Here is a 25,653-nt window from a genome sequence, read left to right on the forward strand (position 1 = left end):
ATTGATTAATTTCATTACAGTAGCATCTACAAACAGTACAACAAGTGGACAGACAAAGCTGGGCAGGGGAGGGACAAACTTGAGGATTGATCTAACAGTACATATATAATGTATTTCAAATACACATTTTTCCAATACTAAAGTTTTTTCTTTCCCAGTAGAGAAAATAAACAGCACTAGCTTCCCCAGTGCAAGTTTTCCAGCAGTATTTGATCTTCAGAATGATGTGGCTGTAATCCCCACTTATGTCATCTTTTTACATAATATATTTAAAGCTTCTTTTTCATCACACTGCTAAGAACCTGTATCCAAACAGTTTAGGATAATGAGGTTCCTAATTTCTAAGGTAGAATTGGTGAATATGTTGAAAAGGGAAAAATCAGAATGGAAAAAGAAGATTTTCTCGTATTTTTTTTAACTATTTGGTCTTTACATGGGGCTTTCATATTTCTGCAGCTGATCCCAATGTGGATTAAGGATAATAAACAGCCTATTAATGGAGGCCTGAACTAGGAAATGGAGTTTGAATCAGCAGCAAAATTCAATGGCTGGCGAAGGTTAATAACTCCATTACTGTCAGCTCTATTTTTTAGCCATTTGAAGAGCTAGGTATTAGCCTTATCTTACTCCTCATTAATTGAGCTAATAGAACCCCAGTGACCCTACCATGCTGCCATTATCTGAGAGTTTACCAGACATGGACTGGAATACTTATCACTGAATATGTATTCCTCACATTCATTTTTATATCAGAAATATTTTTGTTAAAGATTGGCTGGCTTCAGGTTTCTTTTTTCTTTTCATTTCCTTGCTGCCTTCTGTAACAGCTACATATTTGGAAATTAAATGTAAATGACTTAATTAAAATCCTATCAAGGAACAAGCTAAGTCCCAAAATAGTTGCATCAAGGAAACATAATAGTGATTGAATTATTCTGACATGGAAAAATCTTACAGGGCATTTTTAAAACTTTGGCCTAATTTAAATGATGAATATTTTATATTTATAATAGATGTGTTTTTAATTGATGGCATACAAAAATCTGATGAGTAACAAAAAAGAAATGTTATAATTATATCTTCTTATTTTTTCCTCATTTTCAGAGGGGAAAAAAAAAACCCCAACCAACAGAAAAATGATGTTGTAATCAAGGTACTAAATCAGTACAAGAAAATTTGCCTGCACCAGGGAGACAGAGAAACAGTAGGAAAGGTCCAAGTGACCTATGTAAGATTTGGCTTAATTTATAAAGGAAGTAGTAAAAATAATAGGCCGACCAATTCTCTGTTTCAATCGTTCTCATTTTTTGTCTCTTCTGATTAGAAAGCAGCTCGCTCTTACCAGAGCTATTATATGGTTGCTGGTTTATTGACTGTTGTCTTCACTAATGCTAATTGGTTTCCTTTTTATTATCACTTTGCACATCAGTGCTCCCATCTCAGCTAGTCTCTTCCTCCCCGTCACGTGTTCAAAGTCAAACAGACTGACTGGTTTGGTAAAACCTAAGGGGCAAGGCAGTGGGAGCTAAAGGGGCAGGATCTTCCTGAGGTCTGTGGTGTGCTTATGAAATAGAAGCATATTTTGGAAAGGGTGTTTTAGGGGATGAATTCTTAATTGTCTTCCCCATGCCAGTGGAGGTACTCACCCTCTTATCTATGCTCGTGTTGTGGTTTAGACATCAAGTACACGCAGAGCCATGCTCTGAGGGAGCAGAACACCCTTGCCAAGTGATAAAAATTACAATTTATTTTCCCCAGCCAAAATCCATTACAGATTATGCTTACTGGGCAAAATTAACAAACCTTCCTCTCACCTGGACTGGTGAATGACTCGTCTGCTTCGCTGGGTGAGGGGGATCAGTTTAATCCACAGTTGCTATCCCTGGAGCCTTTTCCAAGCTACGATAATTCGGGCATTGTGTTACCTCTTCATGCAAGTGTTTTGGGACTTACCCTGTTCATTGACAAGGTTTTAATTAAGTCATTTACCTTTCTTTCCTGATCTGCCTCTCTTGCAAGAGGCATCACTGACCACTCCATAATGGGCAAAATATATCAGGGAGGCTCCCATTACCTTATGTGTAACAGCTGTGCCTAAAAAGGCGTGCATTGCTCTGGCACAAAGGCTCCATTAAGCAGTCATACCCACGGGCTACTTAATAGTGACAACTACTTCTCCACATGTAGTGCAAAAATCTGCACACACAGTCTTTTGCCCTACACTAAGCCAATGGAAACAGCTCCTTGTGCAGATTTCTGAGGTTAGGCATTGCTGGGAAATCCTTATCCTCTGTTCTCCTCTTCCTTAGTAGATTGTGCTCTTTTCCCTCATAACGTAACACTAATCTGAATAGAAACTATTGCTATTAAACGATCCAATAGATAAAAAATTGGATGATTGCAATAAAGAGATTATGTCACTTCTGCTGCCTGACCTATATCGGCACCATAAGGGCCTTTCTATCCTGGGGAAGAGTGTTAATATGCATCCTGAGCCAACAATAGCAAAACATCAAATGCAGTTTTAAAATCCTTCTATGGGCTTTCTGTAGGATGCTGCATTTGCTGTCACAAGCTTATTCTGCTCCAACAAGAATAGGAGGTATATTTGGCTTCAGTTGTGGGAGGCACGTATTATTTTTAGAAGTTACCTCATACAAGCTCCTTTTGATGGCTGGAGTTTGTTTGGTGAAATCCTGGATACAGCAATTAAGGAGATCTCTGATCTCAGCAAGCTTCCTAATTCTCCAGGAAGAGAAAGAAGAAAAGCTTCTACTTCTAAGTCATTATTTTTATTTTTACTTTTTTTAAGGACCCAAAACCACATGCACAATCCTTTTGTTCTTTTTGCTGCTGAAAGGAGGGATATTTTTCTGCAGTAGCTATCTCTCACAAATGAGGAGACGTTAGGAAACCTGAAGACTTTCTGTCCTGATTGCCCTTATGTTGAAACCATTTTTCTCAGAAGATGCCACCGGTATCAAGGTTGGCTTTCTGAACCCAATTCCTGACTGGAGAGAGAGAAAACTCCGTTAAAGCAGTAGAGTCTGGGTACCTTTCATGTCTTTGGCAATGGTAGCAAGTTTTAGACAAGGCAAACCAAACCAGCAACCTCTCTGCTTTCTCCACATGGGAACAGATACAGTCCAACTGTAAAAGCATTGGGCTTAATATTAATGCTTTCGGTGCTTCTTCGCAAAGTGCCATGAAGTGTCCATGCTTTCAAGGCAGAGCTCCTAGCTCCTCCTTTGGCTGCCAAAATTAGATGCCAGTGTAGGAGCAGCAATTTGAACAAGGTGACTTTGGGTAGGTGACATTGGGTTATATTTGAATCTTGAAGAGTCGAAGAACTTTGCATGATGTCAAATTCAACATTACAGGAAGCTTTCTGTTTGAATATTCGACTCTGCAGTTTGGAAGGACCTAGCTAAATCAGGCAACAGTTCAGAAACAGTCAAGCTCCTCTAAGAAGGCCTGATTTGGTCAGCTACAAGAGAGTCCTGTGCCCTCACATGCTCTCAGTCACTTCAGCGCAAAAGGCTGACTTGTGTCCCTACAGACAAAAACCTATTTGCTATGGGGTATTATTGTTTGAGATTGTCTCTAGTTCCTAGAAAAAACTGAAGATTTTTACTGAACCAAATAATCAAGTTCTCACAAGTTTACATTTAAACCTTTCCCATACTACTCAGGAAGCTGAGATGCAGGGTGTCTTGTGGTCAGTGTGGGGAACCTGCACATTTCCCTCTTGTCAGGGGAAAATATATTGTTCTGAGAGGAGACCTGAGAACTTCCTGAGCGAAGAACCAAGCTTTTAGAATCCTAATTCACAACGCTGACTTCATGGTACTAATCTCTGCAAATCAACAAGGGTTGTTCAGCGCGTTCAGCTAAGGCACAACTTCTGTTTAAGAAATGAAATGAAACAGTCATGGAAATCAAAGTGTTATCATTTAAATAGCAGTCAAGTCATCTAACCTGTGCTTTTCCCCACTGCACTCTCTTTGCTTAGGTTTTTATTCACACATTTTGGTCACCAAAGAGCATCCCTGAGAGCTCACAGGCCTGGGTTCCCTTGGGTCTCCCAGTTTGCTCTCAGTTCATCTTGTTCTCCATGACTGACTCTCGGGGTTGGGATCCAGCAGTATCCAAGGTGCTGTTTGAGTGCTCTAGCACCGACCCTGAGGGACCATCCTGCAGCGCTTCTCTGAGGCTAATATAGTTACTTTTATCGAACAATTTTGCTAAGACAGGTATGTAGGAAGAGATGCAGCTGCACGCAGTCATGCGCCATCCGTGCATTTCGTGGATTGTAACACTGATTGATCTCAGCAGGGTAAAATATGATGTGCTTCATCATTTCTGAATATTTTTCATGGACTAAAGCAGCCATTTTCAAAATTTCACCTTAATTTCCTCAGTAGTTCACACACAAATAAGAACCATATACATGCAAGTCTGATTTTGTAGGATTTAGGAGCTTTTGTAAGGAAGATACTGGTTTCAAGGTCTGACAGGAACCAGAAAAACTTTTGAAAAATAATTAGGGAGGAAAACTTGAAATATAATGGTGAGGCAGCATTTTAATTTGCATTGGGTAGGAGAACACACATAGATAAAACCGATGAGAATTTTGCACGCAAGGACTGTGGATGGAGCCACTTAGTGTCTGAGAAAGCACAGGAAAAGGAGGGCTGTCCGGTGTTGTCAGGTATCTCACATTGTGCTGATCTCTTACCATTTACGGCAGCAGTGTGGTAGCAAAAGTTGGCTGATTGTTATTCTGAGTAAATGTAGAAAGGTCGCCCTTACATCTGTACAGGTTAAAAGTGATTTTATGAAAGTCTGTTACTGCATATGCTGTCTGATATTGAGAGCACAGGGGCAGTACTTTTAGAGTAACTACATTACAAACATACACTGCCTTTGAACTCCATGATTACTAGAATTCAGGAATTCTGGAGTAAAAACTTAGGGACATGATTGTGCCAGCTGCGCTCTGGTTTGGTAGTCTCTTTGGATCTGAAGCTAATCCCAGAGTAAGTCATTGCTCAGCACGGTGTTGCTGGCAAAATTGGCCCATACTGAAAACCACAGGCAGAACAGGCATTACACTTCTTTTTCTTAGATTCTCCAAGCTGAAGATCTGGGAAGACAAGTACATCAGTCTGTAGCAAATATAATATGGCTTGGGTGATTAAAACTGTCAAGTAATATTGCATATTGAATGGAGACTAGTTTGTCATTACCATGAGGATTAGAAAGTGTAATCTTCATTAAAACATGAGCGGATTTACCGCTGTTTGCCTTGGAACAAGATATTTGCTCAGAATTTTCTAGTAAGTAAATTTAGCAAGTGCAGGGCAATTTAAGAGAGCGTAGCTGAAAACTGTCATAGCTTATTCTGCAGGAAAGATGTAGGAATGATCCCTTGTGTCTGACAGATGTGCTGGATCTAATTCTCTTGGTCTGGATCACCTGAAGTCACATAAATGTATTAATCACCATTGCTTAAACTGGCTTCCTTTGGCTCAGGTGTAAGTGGTGACCCACTGTTTTTGTGCTGCGAAAGGATCATATTTTTTGTCCCTCAATACATTGTGTTTGCGAAATTCTGTATTACAGAAGTGTGTCCTTGGTGCAGCTTGAAATACATTTTGAGTAAGGCTTTTATCCACCCCACAGATGCTTTTAAACATTATCCTTTTCTAACATGCTGTATTTCTGAGCTCAGTAAGAGCACTATCATGCTTTGCGCATGACAAAACTTATTTTAAAAAAAATTTAGTCTAATATTGTTCTGATATGAGTGTTGATTAATACCCACTGATATGCACTGAGTGAACGATCCAGAGGACAGTCTGTTCTTTTGATATAACTGACCAAAGATCAAGGTACAGCGGGTTAAAAAATAATTGTTTTATTTAACCTTCTACTAAATGCTGCTACTTTTGTGAACATAATTTAAGCTGATTTTCAGGCCATATATATAGGAAGAGTTCCTTCTCACATACTTGCAGTGAAATAAAAGGATTTGTATTGACCATGAATTTGCGCCAACGTTAAAGAAAACAGATACAAAATAAAGAAATCACGGGGTTTCTCAATCCCTTGAGTCCTCTGGGCTCTTCAGATTGACATATATTTTTCTTAGCAGTGTTTGCAGTAGAACACTGAACTGCCAAAGCAAAGCGGTGGGTATGGCAAACTTCCCGTAGTTTTGTAAAGTTTACTTTCTCCTTTTAAAAGTACAGTTTTCTCACAGAATCCTGACTCCAATTGTACATTTCTAACCTCCATGGATGAGACTGCATAGGATTAACTGGTATAGGACCAAGCCCTTAGCTTTCATTCCACCATTCAAAATATAATCACAGCTTGAAAACTTGCTGCCATTTTTTGGTTAAAAATGTTACTGCCAGTCCATTACACTGAATCCAGGTTTTTAGTAACTTGCCGTTAATAAATAGCTGAAATGCATTTTGCTCAGTGATTATTAAAGAATTCTTGTATTCCAGTTCTGTAATTCTTAGAGTAAGTAGCTGTTACTCAGAGAACTCATCATCAAAAACCACAGCAAAACCAATGATGGCAGGAGAGAAGCTTGGGCCTCATGATATGGGAGAACTAGGAACAGATCCATTTCTTAAAGTCTCTTCTATGTCCTCCTTTGGCTGTATATCTGCACTGCAGACATAGGAAGCTCAATCAGTACAGCTTCCAAATTGTCCCCTCTGCAAAACCTTGAGAGTAGCTTCCTCTGATTTATTAAGCATCATGTTGTTTTACTGCTAAGTGTAGGAGAGCTCTGTATTCAGGCTGAATATTTGGGTTTAGTTCCTGCCTTCTAGAGAATTTCTCCAGTGGTCCCTAAGTTTCTCATCATGCTGTCTTCCTTCCCCCCACCCCTACCTGACCCCCCGATAGATCCCAACTGTTGTTTTACCTTGTTGATGTTTTGTCTATATTTGCTTTAACCAGATGCCCCTCTTTGCATGCAGCACTGGGACTCATCCCCTCTCTCCTATCAACAATAATTAGCCTTGTAAGACTAATGGAAGAAATCGTGTCTAATTACCCTGTTGAAGGCCCAATTATGTTATTAACATTTGTGGGCTATAAGCTAATGATGAGGAGAGCCTCTCATTTGCATAGCATTAAGTTAATTGAGCTGGAAGCTATGGGGTGGATAGCAGTGATGATAGCAGGATTCTGTTACAGAATGGATAATGATGACCAGAGCAGGACGATTCACCTGACAGGTTTATTAATTAACAGCTATCTGATTACCTAAAAGAAATGGCAAGTGTCAGTCTTTCTGAAAGAAGCTGCAGTATTTTTTTAATGAAAGGTGCTATATCACTGCTGATATTCAGGGATGATTTATGGTAATGGTAGTGTAAGCTCTTTACTGGAAGCCTACACAAAAACCGGTTCTGGGTTACTGCCTGTGCTTGCAAAAATGTGCTGCGAAGGTCTGATATTTCTGACTAAGCCTAATTCTTACCTGGTGCATGAAGGGGGGCTGTGCCAGTGAATTTGTGTGGTTCCGTGAACAGTGTATTTTGAAAACCCTTAACTGTTACATAATCTGGAAGTTTTGCTCTTGGAATAACTGGAGGATTTGATTTTGTAAAAGGCTTTTTTTCATTATGGTGATAAGCAGGATTCTGTGCTGTATTAGAGAGAAAATAACGATAAACATTCAGCTTTTCACATTTTCCCAGTATGTACAAACTGTGAGTGAAGGTGAGTGCCCTTACCTTTAACTTATTTCTAGGTACAAACAGTTCTGCAAAGTTGTCAGGCCTTGTAAGGAACAGGAATCTTTTCTATTTAAAACAGTTTTAAGAACAAAAATCCTTCTTTTTGATTAGAAGTCAGGTTCTGCCTGGTTAATTCCAAACACACAAAGGATTCAGAGAGACTGTTGTTTGAACTATAATATCTTTTAGATAAAAAAAAATCACTCTGTTTAGAAGTTGCCTGTGCAATCCATCCAAGGCTGAGTAACTTGCTACGCAGTCACTCGTTAGAAACCCACACCTCGCTCCTGAATGTATCTGAATGCCAAATGTAGCCTCCAGTCAGCAGACCTTTTTATATTTTTTCAGCTACACTGAAGAGCCCATTACTAAATCATGTGAACTCCAGACCTTACCTAGTGACTAAGATGCCCTGTTACTCCTGGAACAACCTTTGACCGGACTTGTCCCAGGAAAAAAGAGAACACTACAAATTTTAACCTTTCATAGAATGATTTTTTTATCCATTTAGGTGGCCTGATGATTAGTGTTTCAATAGTAATAGATTTATGAAGAGTGGAGACCTACAGATAAAATACAATCACCACTGTTTGGCTGTTGGAGAACTTACATGCGCAGTCTCCCCGCATTCTGCGACTGGCATTTGTTGGGTACAAAGTTGCTGAGAACCTTGCCTTGATCTGATGTGGTAAAGGGGCCAAAATTGTAGTTTACTGGATACGTACAGACATTCACAAATCACCACAGGCGCTTTTGGTCAAAAGGAGAAGAGAAGAAAAATGAAAAATCAAAGATGAAAGAAGTAATCTAGGAGAACAGCTCCTGGAACCACCTAACAGTCTGAGCTGTTTACTGGTTATCATTTGCAGCTGCCAGCAAGGATAGAGAGTCCAATCAGTTACCACTGATTGAGGGCAGCTTACTCTGTGTAGCTGTGGGCACCCGGCTGGCGTGGAGCAAGTGAGGGAGAAGTGTTTGTGTAACATTTACAAGGAGCATCTTCTATCTCCTCCCAGCACTGACAGTACAGACCCGAACGTCCATAGTTGTGTAGAAATTATCTAAAAAGGTTGTTCAGGAAACCAAACACAATAAGTGCCTTTGCTGGAATTTAAACTCTCCATCCTCCTGGTCCTGATTAGCTTTCTGTAATCACTAACCCACACAGTCAGCGTTGGATAGAAATATCTCTACTGTGTAGATTAGTTTTTCTGTAAGGTGCTCTGTAGTTTGCCACAGTGCCTTGCTGTATAAAATAGACAAACACAACGAGCCACGATCTGATAGATCAGGAATTATGTATTTAATTCAGAGCTCTGTATAGAGTGCTCATAAAAGCTTGATCATGATAGAGGGGACAATAAACATTTGAGAACATAAATATTTCTGTAGGAAATGGCTTTGTGAAACATTTAGTTGTCGAGTAATAAGAACAGAGAAAATCAGAAGAGCAGAAATCTCTAGGTACTAATCTGATGGGTTATATATGTTGCAATGATAATAATGTTGAGAGAGAATTTTTACGGGACCAGTAGCAACAAATACAATGAGTCCTGCATATTTTACTAACATCTTCATTTTCTTGTGCTTGCCCCACTTGCTATCTCTGCTGCTCCAAAATTCAGCTTTAAACCTAGACAAGCAGCGGATGAGACCTGGGGGCGCTGAGCTACTCCTCAGTTTGGACGTGAGGGTGTAAGTCCTCTGAATTTGCATGAGCTGAGTGTTTCGAGCAGGCAGGGCAAAGCCTTGGAGTCTCAGGCCATGATCTGTTCGCTAGAGGAACGGATCAAAATCTACAGAAGGCCAGGCAGCGTTTGGTGTCAGGGATGGACTGCAAGGGAAAATATAACCGTGTGAGGATTTCAGGAGAAATGATGCTTTGTCTTTTGTTTTTCTGGAGCATCCATTACTTGAATATTTAGGTGTCAGTCCAGTCAGACAGCACAAGGAAATATATTTTAGAAAAGCACACATCAAAAAGTATTTTAAATGGCCAAATTGTAGAACAAAACATTCTGGCAACACAGCTGGTGCTCTTGTCAGTCTGTAGGCTAGAAAATAAGAAAAGAAACCTGTAAGAAAAACAAAAACAACCTAGGAATAGCTAATCAGGTTAGAAGTGATGTTTTGGCAGAAAGGAATTTGAGGGCTGTAGGGAAAAATAGAATAAGATTAGAAAATGTTTGTCCATCCTGTATGACAGATGTGGGAGAAGATGTAATCATTTGTTACTGCTCTTTTTTCCTCTGAAAACAGCAGCAGCAATGAGCTGGCAGGCACAGTGAAATGCAGTTAGCAAAAGTAATGGGAGTTGAAAGTTTGACCTTTTGTGATGGAAATTTGATATGAAAAAAGGGTCTTTTGATAATTTCTCTATCCAATCAGATGTGGGAGATGTCTTGATCCTGTTTCCTCATTTGCATGCTGACTGATCTCATTTGAAAACCCAGTCATTCAGAAATATTGGGACGGCAACAGAAATGTTACAAGCGAGGAGCTGTTTTATCTGAAAGGTCTGCAGGATGTCATCTCTTGTTTTTCACTCCAGTGGCCTGATCTCTTCTTCATGATTCCATGTTTTTATTGGCAGGATAAGTTGAACATATTGAAATGCAAATAGCCCTTTCCACATCGAACCAAAATATAGGAGTTTTTTTCAGTATGATTGATTGTATCCAGGGCACTTCAAAAGCAACAAAGAAAATATTTGCTGCAGTGCCTCTGATTTCTCGACATTGCAAAGTTCTGACGTTTCCTGTTAGCAGTCATTGGCAGAAAGCGATTCCCGGGCCTGCGTCTCACCTCTGCTTTTTCCCCGTGCGAGGCCCGCGTTGATGCAGCTCGCTGTTTCTGGGGCCAGTGCGTGAGGTCATTTCGTTTGCTTACACGGACACACACACACACGCTTTGTTGTTATCCCAGGTGCTGGGTGTCATAAGTGTATTTAACGGATTTTACCAAATTGCAGAGGTGTTTAATCCAACAATGGTATAATTCAAAGCCTACCAAGGTCACATGTTGGCTTTCAACTGTGTGTATAACTGTCCAGATGATTATCTGGCTAGTCGGATTTCAGATGCTAGGCACTGCCCGCTTAGGTGAGTTTAGGATCAACTTTATCTCTCAGACAATTTAACCTTTCTATTTTCTACAACAGGCAATCCAATTTCCATTTTACTGAACCACACAGTGGGTTAATGGCAAGTTTTCCTGCTGTGTAACTGGTGTCATTATCCCTTATGTTGGAGACCGCCTGTTAAACTAACGTCTTAAGCCAAAGTTGTGTATTACTTAACCCAGAAGCTAGGGACAAACTAACAATATATAGTAGTTCTGAATAAAGGAAATTATTTCAAATAATTCTTTTCTTGGCATACTACCTTTTTAACGTCAGGGTCAAGCTATATGAGAAATCTTTCTTCTTTAGTATCCAAAGACTTTGTTTTTTCCCCCACCTGTTTCTCCACCTGAACAACCCCTAGCCTGCTAATCTGAGTGCTGTCCTGGGAAATGGGACATTCAGCTCCTTCTTTCTGGGGCTTCTTAGGCTTGCTCTGCTTTTTTTAAAAAAAAGTAAGTATTCACTGAATGTAAGTCTCTCACCTCCCTGGTGAACACCTGCATTTGACTGCAAAGATACTCTGGTTTTCTGGTTTGATGTAATTCTTTATACAAAACAGAACAATTCCAACAGGAGGGCAGAGATGGATTTTTTTAGTTTAGTGTTGTGGTGCTTGGCCGGGAGATGGTTCATAACTGGAATGTGAAAGTGAAGCTGGCACGTTTCGAGGAATTATCCTGAGCACCAGCTGTTGGCTGCCCCTTCCTAACAAAAGCTTTTCGTAACACTGGTGTGGTTTTGCACAGAGCTTTGCTTCTGGCAGACCAGCACACCCGCTTGGGTTCGCTGGAGTGGGCAGATTCGGAGGGGGCATTTCATGCTCTGCGCTGTAGGGTGGAGCACGTGAGGAGGAGAGGCGCGACCTGGGGTGTCAGCGGAGGCACTCCACAGGGACTGCTTTCCACAGCCAAATCCTGGAGGGAGCGGGTGCAAGGAAAGGGATGAACCAGATTATAAGCTTTACATAATAGGATATCTTGAAAATCATTGAGTTGGTGTTTTCACAACACTTTGAAATGTAAAGCTCTAAATTAGACAGGAGGTCAAGATTTACCACAGTGTTCCACAGGTGGGTGACAACATACCTCGTTGGGGACCCACAGAAGTTTGCAGTCTTCATCACTGAGCTACGGAAATTGCATATTTACCCAGCTTGTTCATTATTCAATAGAGTTCAGGGTCTAACCACAAATTGGTTCATGTGTTTGTGATATTTATCTGAGAGTACATAATTTCTTCAGCAATACAGGTACTTCTGTACGTGGGTTGGGGATTTCATTGCTAGAAGAATGTGCCTGTTTTTGACTGAGGACAGGAGTAACTTGACTGATAAGCCTCTTCAAATCAAGAGAATCTGTTTCATCAAATCCTGTGGCCTGTCAGCTGAGGGGGGAGTGCTTTGTAAAACAGCAGAAATTGTAAATTCCCCCATTCCTCGTGCAATAAACTGAAGTTGTTGGTATGACTAGCTGGCACGACTCAGCAGCTCTCTGGATTAGACAGAGAGCACTCTCCCAGATGGGAAATCAACCTTCTTCGTTCTCATGTATTTTAGTATATCGAACCATGTAAATTAAAACACAATGTATTATCCTTGATAACCGCAGCAATCTAGCTCCTCCCTGCTGGACTTTTTTAGTATACTTCCCTCTCCACCTTCTTCTTTTGCTCCTCAGTATTAAAAAAAAAGTGGACCAGTATTTTCTCTGTGGTGAGGTCAGCATAGAATATTAGTGTCCAAAAAGTTGTAAAACAAAAGACTATCATATGTTGCACCTTTTAATCATGTAATTGCTGAGTGACATTTAACTCTGAGGCTTTAAGTTACTCCTTTGCAGCCAGCCTTCTCCTTCCGTCCCTCTCATTCCTCCCTCCTCCCAAAGCAACCTGCTTTTGCAGAGTAGTGCTTTAACTACACTGAAGTTTGGCTGGGCTTCTACATATTACAGCAGCAACACGAAAGCAAACAATTGAAGTATTTGAGAACAATGAAATATGTATGGCTATCTGTGACAGCCCTATAAAGCAGAGCAATTAGCCGCGTAATCCGAGAAAGCCAAAGCGACCGGCAGCCCACGGTTCCCTATTAGTTAAATGCTTTTTGTACGTCCTCATCCCATCAAATCAACTAACACTTCCTTTAATTGGTTCATGAATTATACAGCTTGGCTGCATTATAATTTAATCACCAGTAAACATTCCTGGGGCCCGCTGTAAAGTGTATAGCGCTCATTAATTCCTTAATTTCAGCAGATGGAAGGGGAGATCGGATGAACGGTGGCAGTACAGAGCGCCTTGGGCAATGGAAGAAGGAAAAAAAGGTGGGGGGCCGTTTAGGTTTTTTAAGGGCTGTCAGAAACTCAATCTGTGAGCTGTCAGCAGCTTGGACCCGTTTCCCCCCGCCTCCCCCTGCCTTCACCCCACCTACTGCTGCAAGTGACTGACGGATTCATATGGAGGCTTGTCAACCCATCTTTAAACATCAAGCCAGCGGGTAAACCAAGCCCAATGTAAATTAATTCTTGTCTTACGGGCCCCCCTTTCTCTGTCCCCATGAATATTTCATGGCGGGCAGCATAAATATTAATTCTAATAGCTCTGCACAGTGGTTATTATTTCTGTTTTATGACAAATATTCATAAAATATTCAGGAGCCTTTTTTAGAACATTTACACACTTGATTGTGAAATTTTCCAGCTTCCTGGGGACACAGTAAACATATTGGGGTTCTCTTGATGGACTTTTTTCTCTCTTAATTAATACTATGCCACATTAATATTTAATCAGGTTTAGTTTTCTTTTCCCCAGAAGTGAACCCTATTACATTTGAGGATTTATTTGACAGTATTTAAACAGGGAATTTTTATTCCCTATTATGAAATTGGTTTCCTTTGACACATATATAAAATGACACATTATAATCCATTCTTTTATTCCCTCCCCTTGCCCCCAAATCATACACTTTTTGGGTGTCAGTTCTTTTATTCATTTTATTTTATATACCAAATATCCTACCAACAACAAAAGTTAGTGTTTAAATGATGGGGGTGGGGGGAGTTTAATGTAGTATTTTATAGGAACACTTAAGATTAAACATCATTTACTATAAATTTGATTCCATCTATTTAATAAGGAAGAAGAGTATAGGTTTCCTTGTTAGGAGCAGGAGGTACTAGAGGAAAGCTGCAGACGGGTAGCAAAGGCATCAGTTCTGATATGAGTTTGCTAGTGCTTAACCCTGGAGTTCTTGCTCCACTCAAGATTTGCTTTCCAGAATCTAATTATTGCAGGGGAGCGTTGCAAGCATCTAAGGAAACATGACTGCGTTTGGGGAAGCGGGTTCAGGTTCCTGACCTCGGGCCTCTGGGGCCGCAGAGGCTTTCGACTATCTGAGACTGAGTTTGATTAACCTTGCGGATAGTGGAAATCGTGCCAGCCACATTACTCTAAAGCGGTGCTGGCTGCCATCTTATTCTGTGATTCATAAAGCACCACTGGAATGAACTCCAGGGGGAATGCAAAGATGCTAGAATAACAGCTGAGAGTAAGAGGGAGGCAAAGAATAAAAATGAGGGGAGAAATGTAAAGCAGTTTTGAATGGAGGCACTAATGCATCCAAGCCACTTACTACATATGGAAAGAGTTAATATTGCCTTCTCAAAAGGAGCTTTAAAAATGCATTGAAGCCCCTAGTATGAAAACATTTGCTCTGTGTATGTGTGCCTTTCGCTGTGCTTATGTAACGTTTACACAGCCGGTAGTTCTTCAGACCACTGTCGCGTGGAACGGCTCTTGCTGCCAAAAGGCCTGGGGTTCTTTGCCGGTGTAAACCTGCGTGGTGCCGGTGGAGCTGCTTTGCTTTATCCCAGCTCGAGATCCAGTCCATTGTTCTGTAAAACAGACAGACAGTGCTACCCAGCAGGGCTGCGCCCGTTCCCCCGCGTAAGCTGGTGTGGCACCCGCTGAGACGCTGCTGAGATACCAGGCGGGTGGGGTGGGGTGCGGGAGGGACCCTGCCACCTCGGCTGTCTGGGCTGGCGGAGGCTGAGCACACCTAACTGGTGGGAGGAAAACATCTAACAGAATCATTACTCTGCACTGCTGGTGAAGGGAAGGAACATCTGCAGCTACGAAGGATGTTGTTCATCTCACTCCCCTGGCCAGAAGCCACGTCCTGGGAATAGTGCCCCACTTAGCTGCCTTTTGTAGTTATTCGGCAGAAATGCATCCATTTGGAAAGAAAAATCCAGTGTCTGGAAATAGCTTGTTATCACATGAATCATTATAGGAGCTCAATGAGAAAACATTTGTGCCGATTAACCTGTGTTTTAGTGTTTATGCAATGTATTTTCCCTTATGGTCAAAACCTAGAGGGTGAAATTACTTCCCAAAATAGAATCAAGCATCTTTCATCAGAAGATATCCCAGAATTCGAAAGACATCAGTGAATAAAACCTCCCAACAGCTCCTTCCATAAATAAGAGATAAGGATCATTTCATCCATTGCACAGACATGCAGAAGCAGAATTTAGGGTAGAAAGTGAACTAAGATCCATGTCCAGTCAGTAGTGCAGCCTCAGATCATTTAGAGTCTGGTTACCCATGGGCAAAGTACCTGGTTTATAGCTGCATTGAGAGAAACCTGAACAAGATGTGGGGGGAAAGTAGACGGGATCTATGTAACCAGTTGAATTCTTAAGAGGGGATTTGGAGGTGCAGAATGTCATTATGGAAGTATACTGTGCTCAGGATTCTGTGGCTGGGCCCCTGTTTCTTGAGAAGAGGCTTAGCCAAGGTTTCAGGTTCAAGGTGTCTTTATACTACACGAAAGGGAGCATTCTTCAGGGGAACTGATTGATCCAAGTCAGATATTTCTGGCTAGAAAGTCAATAAAGACAAGATAGCCTGGGTTTTAGCTGGGATTAGTCACTTGGATTCAAATCTGAACTTCCTTGTACCTGTCAGGTTGAACCACTAACTTGATTTGCCATATTATTATGATAATTCAATGGTGCTACCCAAGAAAAAGACATTTTTCAGCGCAGGTTCTTCTTGTATCTTGGCCAAGCCTGCCATCCCACCCCCATCTGCCTGTGGTTCCTGTATTTTTGGAAACTTTTAAAACCAAAAAACATGGCCAGTTTTAACAATGGGTCTTACAGTTTAACCGAATTCAGGACAGCTGCTAGAGATGGTACTTGTCTCTCTGCCAGTTCAGCCCATAACGCCCCCCAAGGCTTTTCCATCTTTTTGCGAGAACTGTGTTATTTCCTTCTCCGCCTGCTTTGGCTCTGTTTTATGTACCGAAGGGAGGAGTTTGCATTTGTGCCAATGGTCACATAAGGATTTTACCTGTGTTAGCCTTTTAGAGAGCTACTGCATCCATATACTTCAACTGCCTCATCTGGTTTTTTAGCTTTATATCTCAATTACAAAAATTGTAGCCATTGCATTGCCAGAACTAAGTCCTCCAGGAGAGTTATTTTCCATGGTGGATTGTGCCATAGCATCAGGTAACATTGTATTGGTATCTCCATGTTGAGTAAGATCACCTTGAGTGAGATGTTCTGTGCCTTATGAAGGGCTCAATTTTCTAGCCTTCAGTTTGACATTTTCTATTTGTCTGCCTGCAGAAGAGGGTAACTTTGTGTCCTTTCCTTCCTCTATCTTTCTTTTGCTCTCTTGTCTCTTGCTCTCTCTTTCCTGTTCTCTTTTGCTCTGATTTAGCTTGGGTTCTGTCAAAGTTCTGCCAGCAAACTTTGCTGTAACTTTGAGATCACAGGCGCATCTGATCTTCATGTTCTTTTTTTTTTTTAAAGCAGACTGATGTGGTATGTTGTAAACTGCCAGGAGCACTTGCTAATTTAGTAGTTAATGACAGTCACAGAGAGTGTTTTTCTTGCCCCTGGAGAGGTTTTAGACACAGCTGGGGTAGATTTGCCACTATCAATTAAGCACAATTTTAAACAAGAATTGGCCAGCAGGGGCCTCTTTTTTTTTGCAGAGTGAAGAGCATGAAGAATGGGAATATGGCAGCTGGTACCTGCCTACGAGGGAGAAGATATATAGGAGTCAAAAAAAAAAAAGAGAAAGATTAATAGCTTACTATTTTTGAAGTTGCAATTTCAACTCGAAAGTTTAAAAGCTATGTTAAAAGTTGCCCAGTGTTGTTTGGTGTTGTATTATTTTTTAATTCAAGCATCCTAACTTTATAGCAAGGCTTGACCTGGCCCCAGTATAGCCACAAGCAAGTCAGTAGTCTCGGTTTTTAAAAGCCAGCTAGGGAGTCAGGGCTGTGTCTCAGATATCACGGTGCATCACTTTTCAGCCTTAAATGGAAACAAGGTATGGATTCATTTAGATTTAATGGTATAGGTCAAATTTCACAGACGACAATTTTACAAAAAGGGTTTGGCTTTGGGCTCCTCCCCACCGATGTCAGTCCAGAGCAACTGTAGGTAATGGGAAGTGCCAGCAATGAGAATCTGACCTAAGTAAATAGCTCAGGTCTAGAACAGTCAACATCTGGATCCACCTAGGTCAGCCTCATAAAAAAGCTGTGTTTAAATTACAGGACCAAAACCAATGGAAGGCCATGGCTTAGAGGCAGAGCTTTAGTCCTCTTGAGACGTGAAGGCAGCTGGCAAGGCAGCAGAGCCGCCCTGAGAGGTGACTGTCAGTACGCAGGAGGAGTGCGCTTTAACCCCTAGCTCAGTGGTATCAGAATTCAGGCACACACCACTTGCTTGTCTTATGGCAACACTCATAATTTTTCCATTATAGGTGCTTTGAGTCAGTGACATTATATCCACAAAACAGGAAAACCACCACCAACATCCTCCTGAGGCCAACTCTGAGCACTGTCAATTGTTAATATCTTGGATTAACTGGGTTGGTTGCCATCTGGAACAAATGCAGCTCAGGATTAGATGAACACCGTTGCGTTGGTCAAAAAAACCTTTCTTCACTTATTGTATGGTTGTGCCACCTTTTTCCAGAAATACTGTCTCATGATCAGGCATGAAATAAAACTTCTACCACCCATACTTCTACCTCCTCCTCTCTCCGTTTGCGAAGGGAAGCCAGCGGGATGCCCTGGTGTCCTCTAGGATCTTAGATGATGCTGTCTGAATAGTCTGAAGCCAGAAGCAATTGGAACACCCTTTTGGAATGCCAGGTGGCTGGTAGGGAAACAACATTATATCCGAGCTGTTAGAGGCCTTACATATTTCATCGTCATCCAAAGGCGACTAGTTCTCATTTGACTAGGTACACAGTGAAGGTGTCACCAACATTATTAATTTGTTGGAATTTAATCTCTCTAATGTATCTGAAAGCTGTAATAGGTTAGATAAGCGATGTCAAGTACAGTGAGGAAGAGGGAGGATTCTGACACAAGATTTTTTTTTTTCCTTTTAACATTTGTGTTCACGGTTTTATTGTCTGTGAAAGCAAGCTGACAGGACTGGACCTTCTCTCACATCCCTCTCCTGGGAGAGAGAACAAAGGAGAGAGGACAGAGCTTTGCTGAGGAATCACTTGGCTTCAGTCCCGCATCTAGCAGCGATGTTGCCACTCAGTGGTACTTAGGGGGACATTTGTCCTCAGAGACCTGGGCTGAGAGGTTCTACTGACTTATAACCCACAGAGCACCAGTTTGTAAGGGGATGCCAGGATTTTTGGTTACCGCCAGGTAGATGCTGAGGCCGTGATGCGGGAGGGAGGATTCCCGGCACATGTCTGCCCAGCCCTCCCCGGTGCGCGCCTCGCGTTGCCGCTGATTGACATTATTCACCTGTTGCGGAGCTGAACTAACAGCTTGCCAACTCTGAAAGAGAAGCTGCGCTAGATGCTAATCTAGCAGTATAATGTAGTATACTTTGATATGAGGCTGTGTTTCCTTGCCTCCCTGTCTACCAATTCTGATGACATCTGTTTCATATTTCCTCTTGATAGAAGTTGTGACACATTACAACATACAAAGCCTGGCTGATCCCTAAAGCGAGCTTTACAGAGGATGCATTTATGTGAAAAACATTACACTCGCTATGTGAAAGGGGCCAAGCTCTGCTTGGAGATGAATCCAGTACTTGTAGCGAGTTCCAGTTACTGCTCTAAATGCTGGATCAAGGTCATGGGTGCAGCCCTCTTTCTTATGAGGATTTCCAAGAGAAATGCAACTAGCATGTTACTGGGACAGCTGGAGGGTCACAATTGTTATGTGATCAGTCATAGTTGTCTGAGAGAGGGACACAAGCGTAATGTTGCTCAGAAATACCTTGAGCTGAAGGAGATGTATCATATACCCAAGGCTAACACTTCACAGAGAGTGCATACATGTAAATAGGCTTTACTCATGTGAGTAAGCCTCCTGGGGCTGCATAATAGACTGTGTGTGGTACGTGTCTCCTGCAAAATGATAATAAAGCTTTCTAATTGGAAGTATTTCAAGTCTAGACGGTAGTTCTGTCAGTGTTTTTCCCCTTCATCTTTTTTCCTGCTTCTGAACGATTTTAAACTGACAGCCCTGGGGAGTGATGTTTTCTCTTATCTATAGGGGATGCACGGTGTGGCAGGGTAAGGCATCCCACCTTCCGCTGGCACAGGACCACTGGATTTGGAGTTTGTGCTGCTGTGCAGTGTATGCTGTGTGTGCCATCATACAGTGCATGTGGGGGGAAAAAATCCGTATTAGCAGCGATGCCTATACTCTCCCACATCTTCGCCCTACACTCTTCTTTAATGGTGACACCAGGCTGGATAATAAGAAGCGTCTTGTATAAAAAAGAAGGGAATCTCAGACAAGGCTTTCAGAGTTCATTTTGTTGGCAGCTTTTCAAGTGGAGTTTTTTAGGCTCTCCTGTTTCAAATACCATAATACTTTCTGAGTTAGTAACTATGAATTACGACAAGCTTTCTTGATATGCCAGGTTATAATCCTTTAGTGGTTTTGTTTATTTCAGAATATAATAGGAAGCCGTATCAATTATCATGACTGTATAAATGTTGTTCCTCTCTACTAGAATATTCATCTTGAGACATATCATCAGATGTTACCTGTTCTGACAATCACGTTTTTGTGCCATTGTTGGGCAACAGAAACAAAGGAAAACAAAATGTTAAGAGTGTAAGGGATAAAAGAGTGTTGAAACTGTTGTTCTTTTCCTGTCTTTGGAATCTCCGAGATCTTGAATGTTTTATTCCTGGCTGTTATTTTGTTACCACAGTGTGAATAGAAGTCATTATCTGTAAACATTTGAAAAGAGAGATGATTTTCATAACTTTAAATCCTACAAAGGATTCTAGTAATCTGCTATGTGCATGCCAAGGTAAAGCTCAGCCTTTCATCTGGTCTGATCCCACCCAGTCAGTGTAAAATGTTCCTTTGGTGAATGTCTGAAGCATATAGTATCGTTTGTGAGAGGCAGACAAAAACGAAAATAGGAAGCCAGGCCTTGAAGGCAGCAGCAGGAGAAGGTGTATTATAAAGAAAGGTGTATTTACAGCCTTCAGGCCATGTTTGATTGGTAAAAGTTTATTTTCATAAGTTGTCAAAGGAAGCCTTATTTTCTATTTTGTTCTGAATTAATCATCGAATGTGATCTTTGTCCAGATCTGCTTTGGTCTCCTGTTGCAGTGGCCTCTCCCAATAGCTGGGGAGCAGGGGACTCACATCTGCTCCTCCCAGCAGTTTGTTGAGAATTTTCTGCTGAAGAGCTTTTGAACTAGAATATAAAATTAACAGAACCATTTTAATGAACCAAAATGCCAAGGAAGAGTCAACATGAGATGGGCACAACAGTTTATATGCAGCCGCGTAAGGCGACTGGGGTCAATAAGGCGTACGTTGTTTCCTGGTTCTGCACCCTTGATTCAAATCAGGGCTTTTGCGTAGCCTGTTTAAATGAAATGAGTTGGCAAGTCCCACTCCATCCTCTGGTGAAAGCTGCTCATAGCATGGAACACACGCCACTGACACTGAGGGTCTGGCTTTTTAAGATGCTGAGCAACTGTGTCTTGTTCAGACTCAGTGAGAATTGCAGATTTTGATCTTAAAATCAAGCATTAATATTTCCTCTTTAGCAGGCTCAATGTCACGGGTTATGCTGTACCGAGCTGCCTTCCGTGCCCTGGTGCTGTTCTCTGCAGGTCAATGCTGGTGGAAGGGAATTGTCAGCATCCTAATGTGGCATGTGTGAAGTCTTATTACTCATTCTGCTTTAAAGGGTACAGGAGGGTAGTGGGAGATGGGAGGACTCATGCTGTGGGGCTGCGTGGGGAGGCAAGGGCAAAAGAAGTGGAAGTGGACTAAAACAGCAAGAGGAAAATCCCTTTCACGGGCACCGAGTCGTGCGCTGCTGTTATTAGGGAAGAATGCATAATATTGGCAGACAAGCTCTTTTTCTGTCCTTGACAGACACAGTAGCAATTTCTTATTTACCTTTTGCAGAATGTCGTTGTGATTGTATTTGCTAGTTGGGTTGAGAGGCTGTATCCAGAGGAAGTTCAGAGGTAACTGCTGGACTGTGAATGAGCTAGGACAGACCGAGATCGGCTCCAGCTGTATTTCAGTCACTGGTGTCCCCACAGTGCTGTCCGCTAAGGCCTGCCGGTGCACGCTGCACCACACACACTGTGTGTCAAAGGGCTTCTGCCTTGATGAGCTTGGAGACCAGACATGTGAGAAGAACCAGAGGAGAGAGGTCCTGTGCATATGCTCATGTTTTCTGATGCTGCAGTTTTGAGTGGTACTGTCACTCCCCCATTTGTGTGTGCCCTTCGTTTGGGTAAGGATTAACTCGTACCCTGAAGGTCACAAGTGATGTTCTCAGGATGTTAATGCACTTAATTTTTATGTTCTCCATAGGATATTTTTCTTTAATCTCCCCTATGAGTCCATCATGGAACGACTGTCTCAGCGGAGGATTGATCCTGTCACTGGGGAAAGGTTAGCACTCGTGTCTGATTTTAACATTTTTCAAGACTGCCAGTGAGATGAAAGCACCGGACAGACTTCATAGAAATCTAAGGAAACTCAGGAATATTGTACTCTTGCTTTGGGAGTCCTTGAAAAAAAAGTTAAAACTTCCATAGCTCCCCAAGTACCAACCCTCCTACCCGCTGCAGGAAGCTCCTGGTCTCAGAATAGGGCATTTTAAAATCTTGGAGACCAAAATCTACAGTAGCAAGTAGCTCAGGTCTAACATTTTAGTGGCAACTAAATTGGTTGGTAAAATAAGGCTGAGGGAAGATGTCTGAAAGCTAGCCTAAATGCAGATGGTTTTCAGACATTCCCATGGGAATTTTGAAGGCTTCCCAGACAGGGAAAATGGAAAACTTGCTGCATTTTACTTCTCCCAGCTCCTGTGACGGTTCTGTCTGCTGTGAGATATTAATGTATTTCCTGCTCTGTAGAGCAAACTCATCTGCGTCACTGAGTCACTGTAAGATTGGGCTCTCAAATGTGTCCGTTCACCTCACTTGCAGTCACATCGCTTTGTTTCACCAGCGACCTTCAGGTTTCCTGCCTTTTCCGCCCTTGTTTTTCGGGGAACAAGTAACAATGAAATATCTTCCTAAATACCTGCTGGAATTGGTGTGGATTTGCACCTTCCCTTGTGCTCTGTTTTTATGATTCCCCACGCTTAAATTTTAAACCACTATTTTACTTTTCTAACCGTTAAATGCATCTTATTAAATCAAAGACAAAGACTGAACCCTCAAAGATTTGTCCCAAAGTGATACATGATTATTCAGACATCTCACTCGAGGTGCAGGATTAACTTGTGACACCAACAGTGATTTGCTGTAACTGTTCTCGTCGTTTCAGTAATAAGTGTTGCAGTTGTTCGGAAGAAATGAATAGTCTGAAGCAAATCATTCACACGTCTTTGCATTTCTTATCTTTAGGATTAGCCTGTTCAGTATCTGCTCCAGTTAACACGCTTCTTTCTTCCAAACTCTGGGTTTTATTCCTTCCAAATTCATTGTGAATTGAATTGTTTTAGTTGCTGTATCTAATCCTCAGCATTATGATAAACCTGCATTGCTGGCTACAGTGCAGCGAAGAGGGTGGCCTTCAGCTGTGCGCTCAGTAATCCTACTGTGGAGGGAACTCTGTGTCCACATCGTTGCACCAGCTGGAGCTGTGATGCAGTTCTGTGCAGAGACAGAGGCTCTGCTCCTCTCCTTGGTTTTGCATCTATCCCAACAGTTTCAGAAAATTTGGCTGTACAGGAAGAGGGATAAACTGGTTTTGTGTTGCGGCACAGGAGACATTTACTCAGAGGTAGAATTACCGTGGCAGGAAATTTAAATATATGTTTGCAGAAGAGCTTTTAGTGATTGTTGGGAGCCTTTAGCAATGCAGAAACACTGTCAGAATTCTTTTTGGTGTCAGCTGTCTGGGCGGACTGAGCTGGACTGTGGCACTGCTGCAGGGCTCTGGCGATGAAAATCCTCTTGCTGAAGTGCGCTGGCAGTTTGAGTGAACCTACAACTGTGAATTCAGGGAAGCCAAAATCTGGCATTTTGGAAATGAGAAATAACTAATACCTGCCTCAAAGTGAATTAACCTCTTTTTATCTTCAGCTACTATAAAAAGATGTTAGCAATTATATTCTACCTGTTATCTGCCCAGAAATAGACCGAGGGAGAGTATTTGTGTCTCCTTAACTCCTTCCAGCGATCTTTAGCAGACACAGTATTAACCCTACTTGTAGTGGCTTATCAAGAGGAAGCGTACCTGCCTTTGGAGCTTGAGCTCGTGACGATTTGGAGACTGTCAAGCAAGGGCTGTGCTTCTGCTACCCTTCTGCTGCCTGCTGGAAGCACTCAGCCACGTGCCTGCTAATAGGAAATACTTCCAAAATTTAGTATCGGTGCTCCCAGCCCTGTTGCTGCACTTCTGAATCTTGGCAGGAAAATCCCCAATGTCTGAGAGCCTTAAACATGCTTTAAGTTACAGGTCCTTCAGCAGTGCCTGGTCTCAGGGCTGTGTTTGGGCTCACTGATTCAATGCAGAAGAAAGCACTCGTTTGGCAGCTTTTTCCTGACTGATGTCCAGCATCAGCATAACATTAAACCACAGCAAAGATCTTTAATAGATGCTAAGGTTTAAAGTTAGGCTTTTTTAGATGCTTTTTTAAAAAAGGGAATCAAAGATTTCAGGTAAAAGATGTTACTTTGGGATTGGATCTGGAACAGATCTGGAGATGCTTCTGAACCTGGAGCACTGGGCACGTAATAGGGATTTCTCCACACCTTCTGTGGAGTATATATAAACAGTAGCGTCCCTCTCTCCGTGTCACCTCAAGAGAAACTCTTGGCTTTTGAGTATCCGGGATTCTTGAGAGCAGGAATGACAGATTACTTGCCCTGAAATTTCCATGCACTGTTTTAAAACACCCAACCTAGAGTAGAAAGAGGCAATTCCAAGGAACTGTGATAGGCAAAAACATGGAGTATCTTAGGAAATGGCCGCTGTGTCTTCAACTTGAGCTGAAGCAGTGGCATTTGTATCTCTTCTCCAGATACCACACTACATTCAGACCAGCACCCACACCGGAGATCCAAGCCCGTCTCAGGCAGAACCCTAGAGACAAGGAAGAAAATATTGAGAAGCGTGTGGAAACCTATTACAGGAATGTCAAGGAGCTGGAGGATTTTTATGAAGATGCCTTTTATGTCAACGCTGACCAAGACCCACATGCTGTCTTTGAGTTTATAGAAAGCTGTGTCATTAAGCCCCTTCCATGCAAAAAATTAAAAAGCTTATAATTAGTAAGGGTGACTTCTGGGACGGTTGGTTTTAAACTCTTCCCTGTCATGTTTGCAGTCCGGTCACTGCCGTGGCAGGTTATCACAAATGAAGAGGAAGTCGGGCAAGCCGTGGTGAATCTGAAGCTCACCAGGGCTGAGCAAAGCACAGAGAGTAAGAAATTGTGCTTTAGGGGAATTTTTTTCGGCTTTTGTTTTGTGATCCAAGGTACGAAGCACTGTGGCTAGGGAAGTTCCTATGTTTAACTCAAGACCTTTTTCTGATTCTGTGATTCAGTGAATAGTAGTTTTGTCTTAACTATGTAATACCCATGAAGCCAATTTGGTGCATTAAAGCTAATAGATGTGTTTGTGTCTTAATTCACTCAGTGCTCTGCACCGAAACTACGCACGCGCTACCTGTCTGCCTCACTGTCACACTCTGCTGCAAGCAAACACAAAAGCAAATAGGAAAACGAAGCTTGCAGCTCTGCAGTGCGCTTTCCCCAAGGACAACCGCAGTGTTTTGGGCCAGGGTGCAGAGGTTTCTACTCCCTTGTTAACTCAGATTGCTTAAAAAGTTCTGGCAAAACAGTCGCGCCACAGATGCGCCGGCCATCCTCGTCGCCCTGTTCAGTCCAACCCTGCAGCTGGCAGAAAGACTCAGAACAGCTGGAAAAAATATCCAGAGCCCTGGAAAACTGATTCGTCACTTTCAGAACCCAATTAAGGACATAATGAGCTGCAGGAGCAGATAGGTTACTAAATTCTCCTTTCCTTGGGGAGGGGGCTCCACCTGTGGCTGCCCTGACTGAGCTGTGCCTGGGTAGGTCGGTGCCTAGATTTTTTGCTCTGGCTGGATCTGGCTGCAGTAAATACTCAGGTAAGCCTTCCTTAACTGGAAAACCCTTGATGAAAAACACCGCGCTCTGTTAGCTGGCTGACTGTGGCTATGGAAATGCACATCCTTAATGCTCCTAAGGAAGGGACGTGATTTGCTGTTGT

General features: G+C 42.1%; 1 protein-coding gene across 2 annotated transcripts in view; it reads left to right on the top strand.

Moving 5' to 3' along the window:
• The window catches only part of AK8 (adenylate kinase 8), a 72,943-nt gene extending 47,926 nt beyond the window's left edge, over positions 1–25,017 (top strand). For both annotated transcript variants that reach the window (XM_064468799.1, XM_064468800.1), the window contains 2 exons: positions 21,758–21,838; positions 24,423–25,017. In XM_064468799.1, coding sequence (XP_064324869.1) covers positions 21,758–21,838; positions 24,423–24,669 — 328 coding nt within the window. In that variant the 3' untranslated portion in view covers positions 24,670–25,017. The remainder of the gene's footprint in view (positions 1–21,757; positions 21,839–24,422) is intronic.
• Positions 25,018–25,653: the final 636 nt, after the last annotated feature.

Source organism: Phalacrocorax carbo, chromosome 18, assembly GCF_963921805.1.
Source record: "Phalacrocorax carbo chromosome 18, bPhaCar2.1, whole genome shotgun sequence".
Lineage (NCBI taxonomy): Eukaryota > Metazoa > Chordata > Aves > Suliformes > Phalacrocoracidae > Phalacrocorax > Phalacrocorax carbo.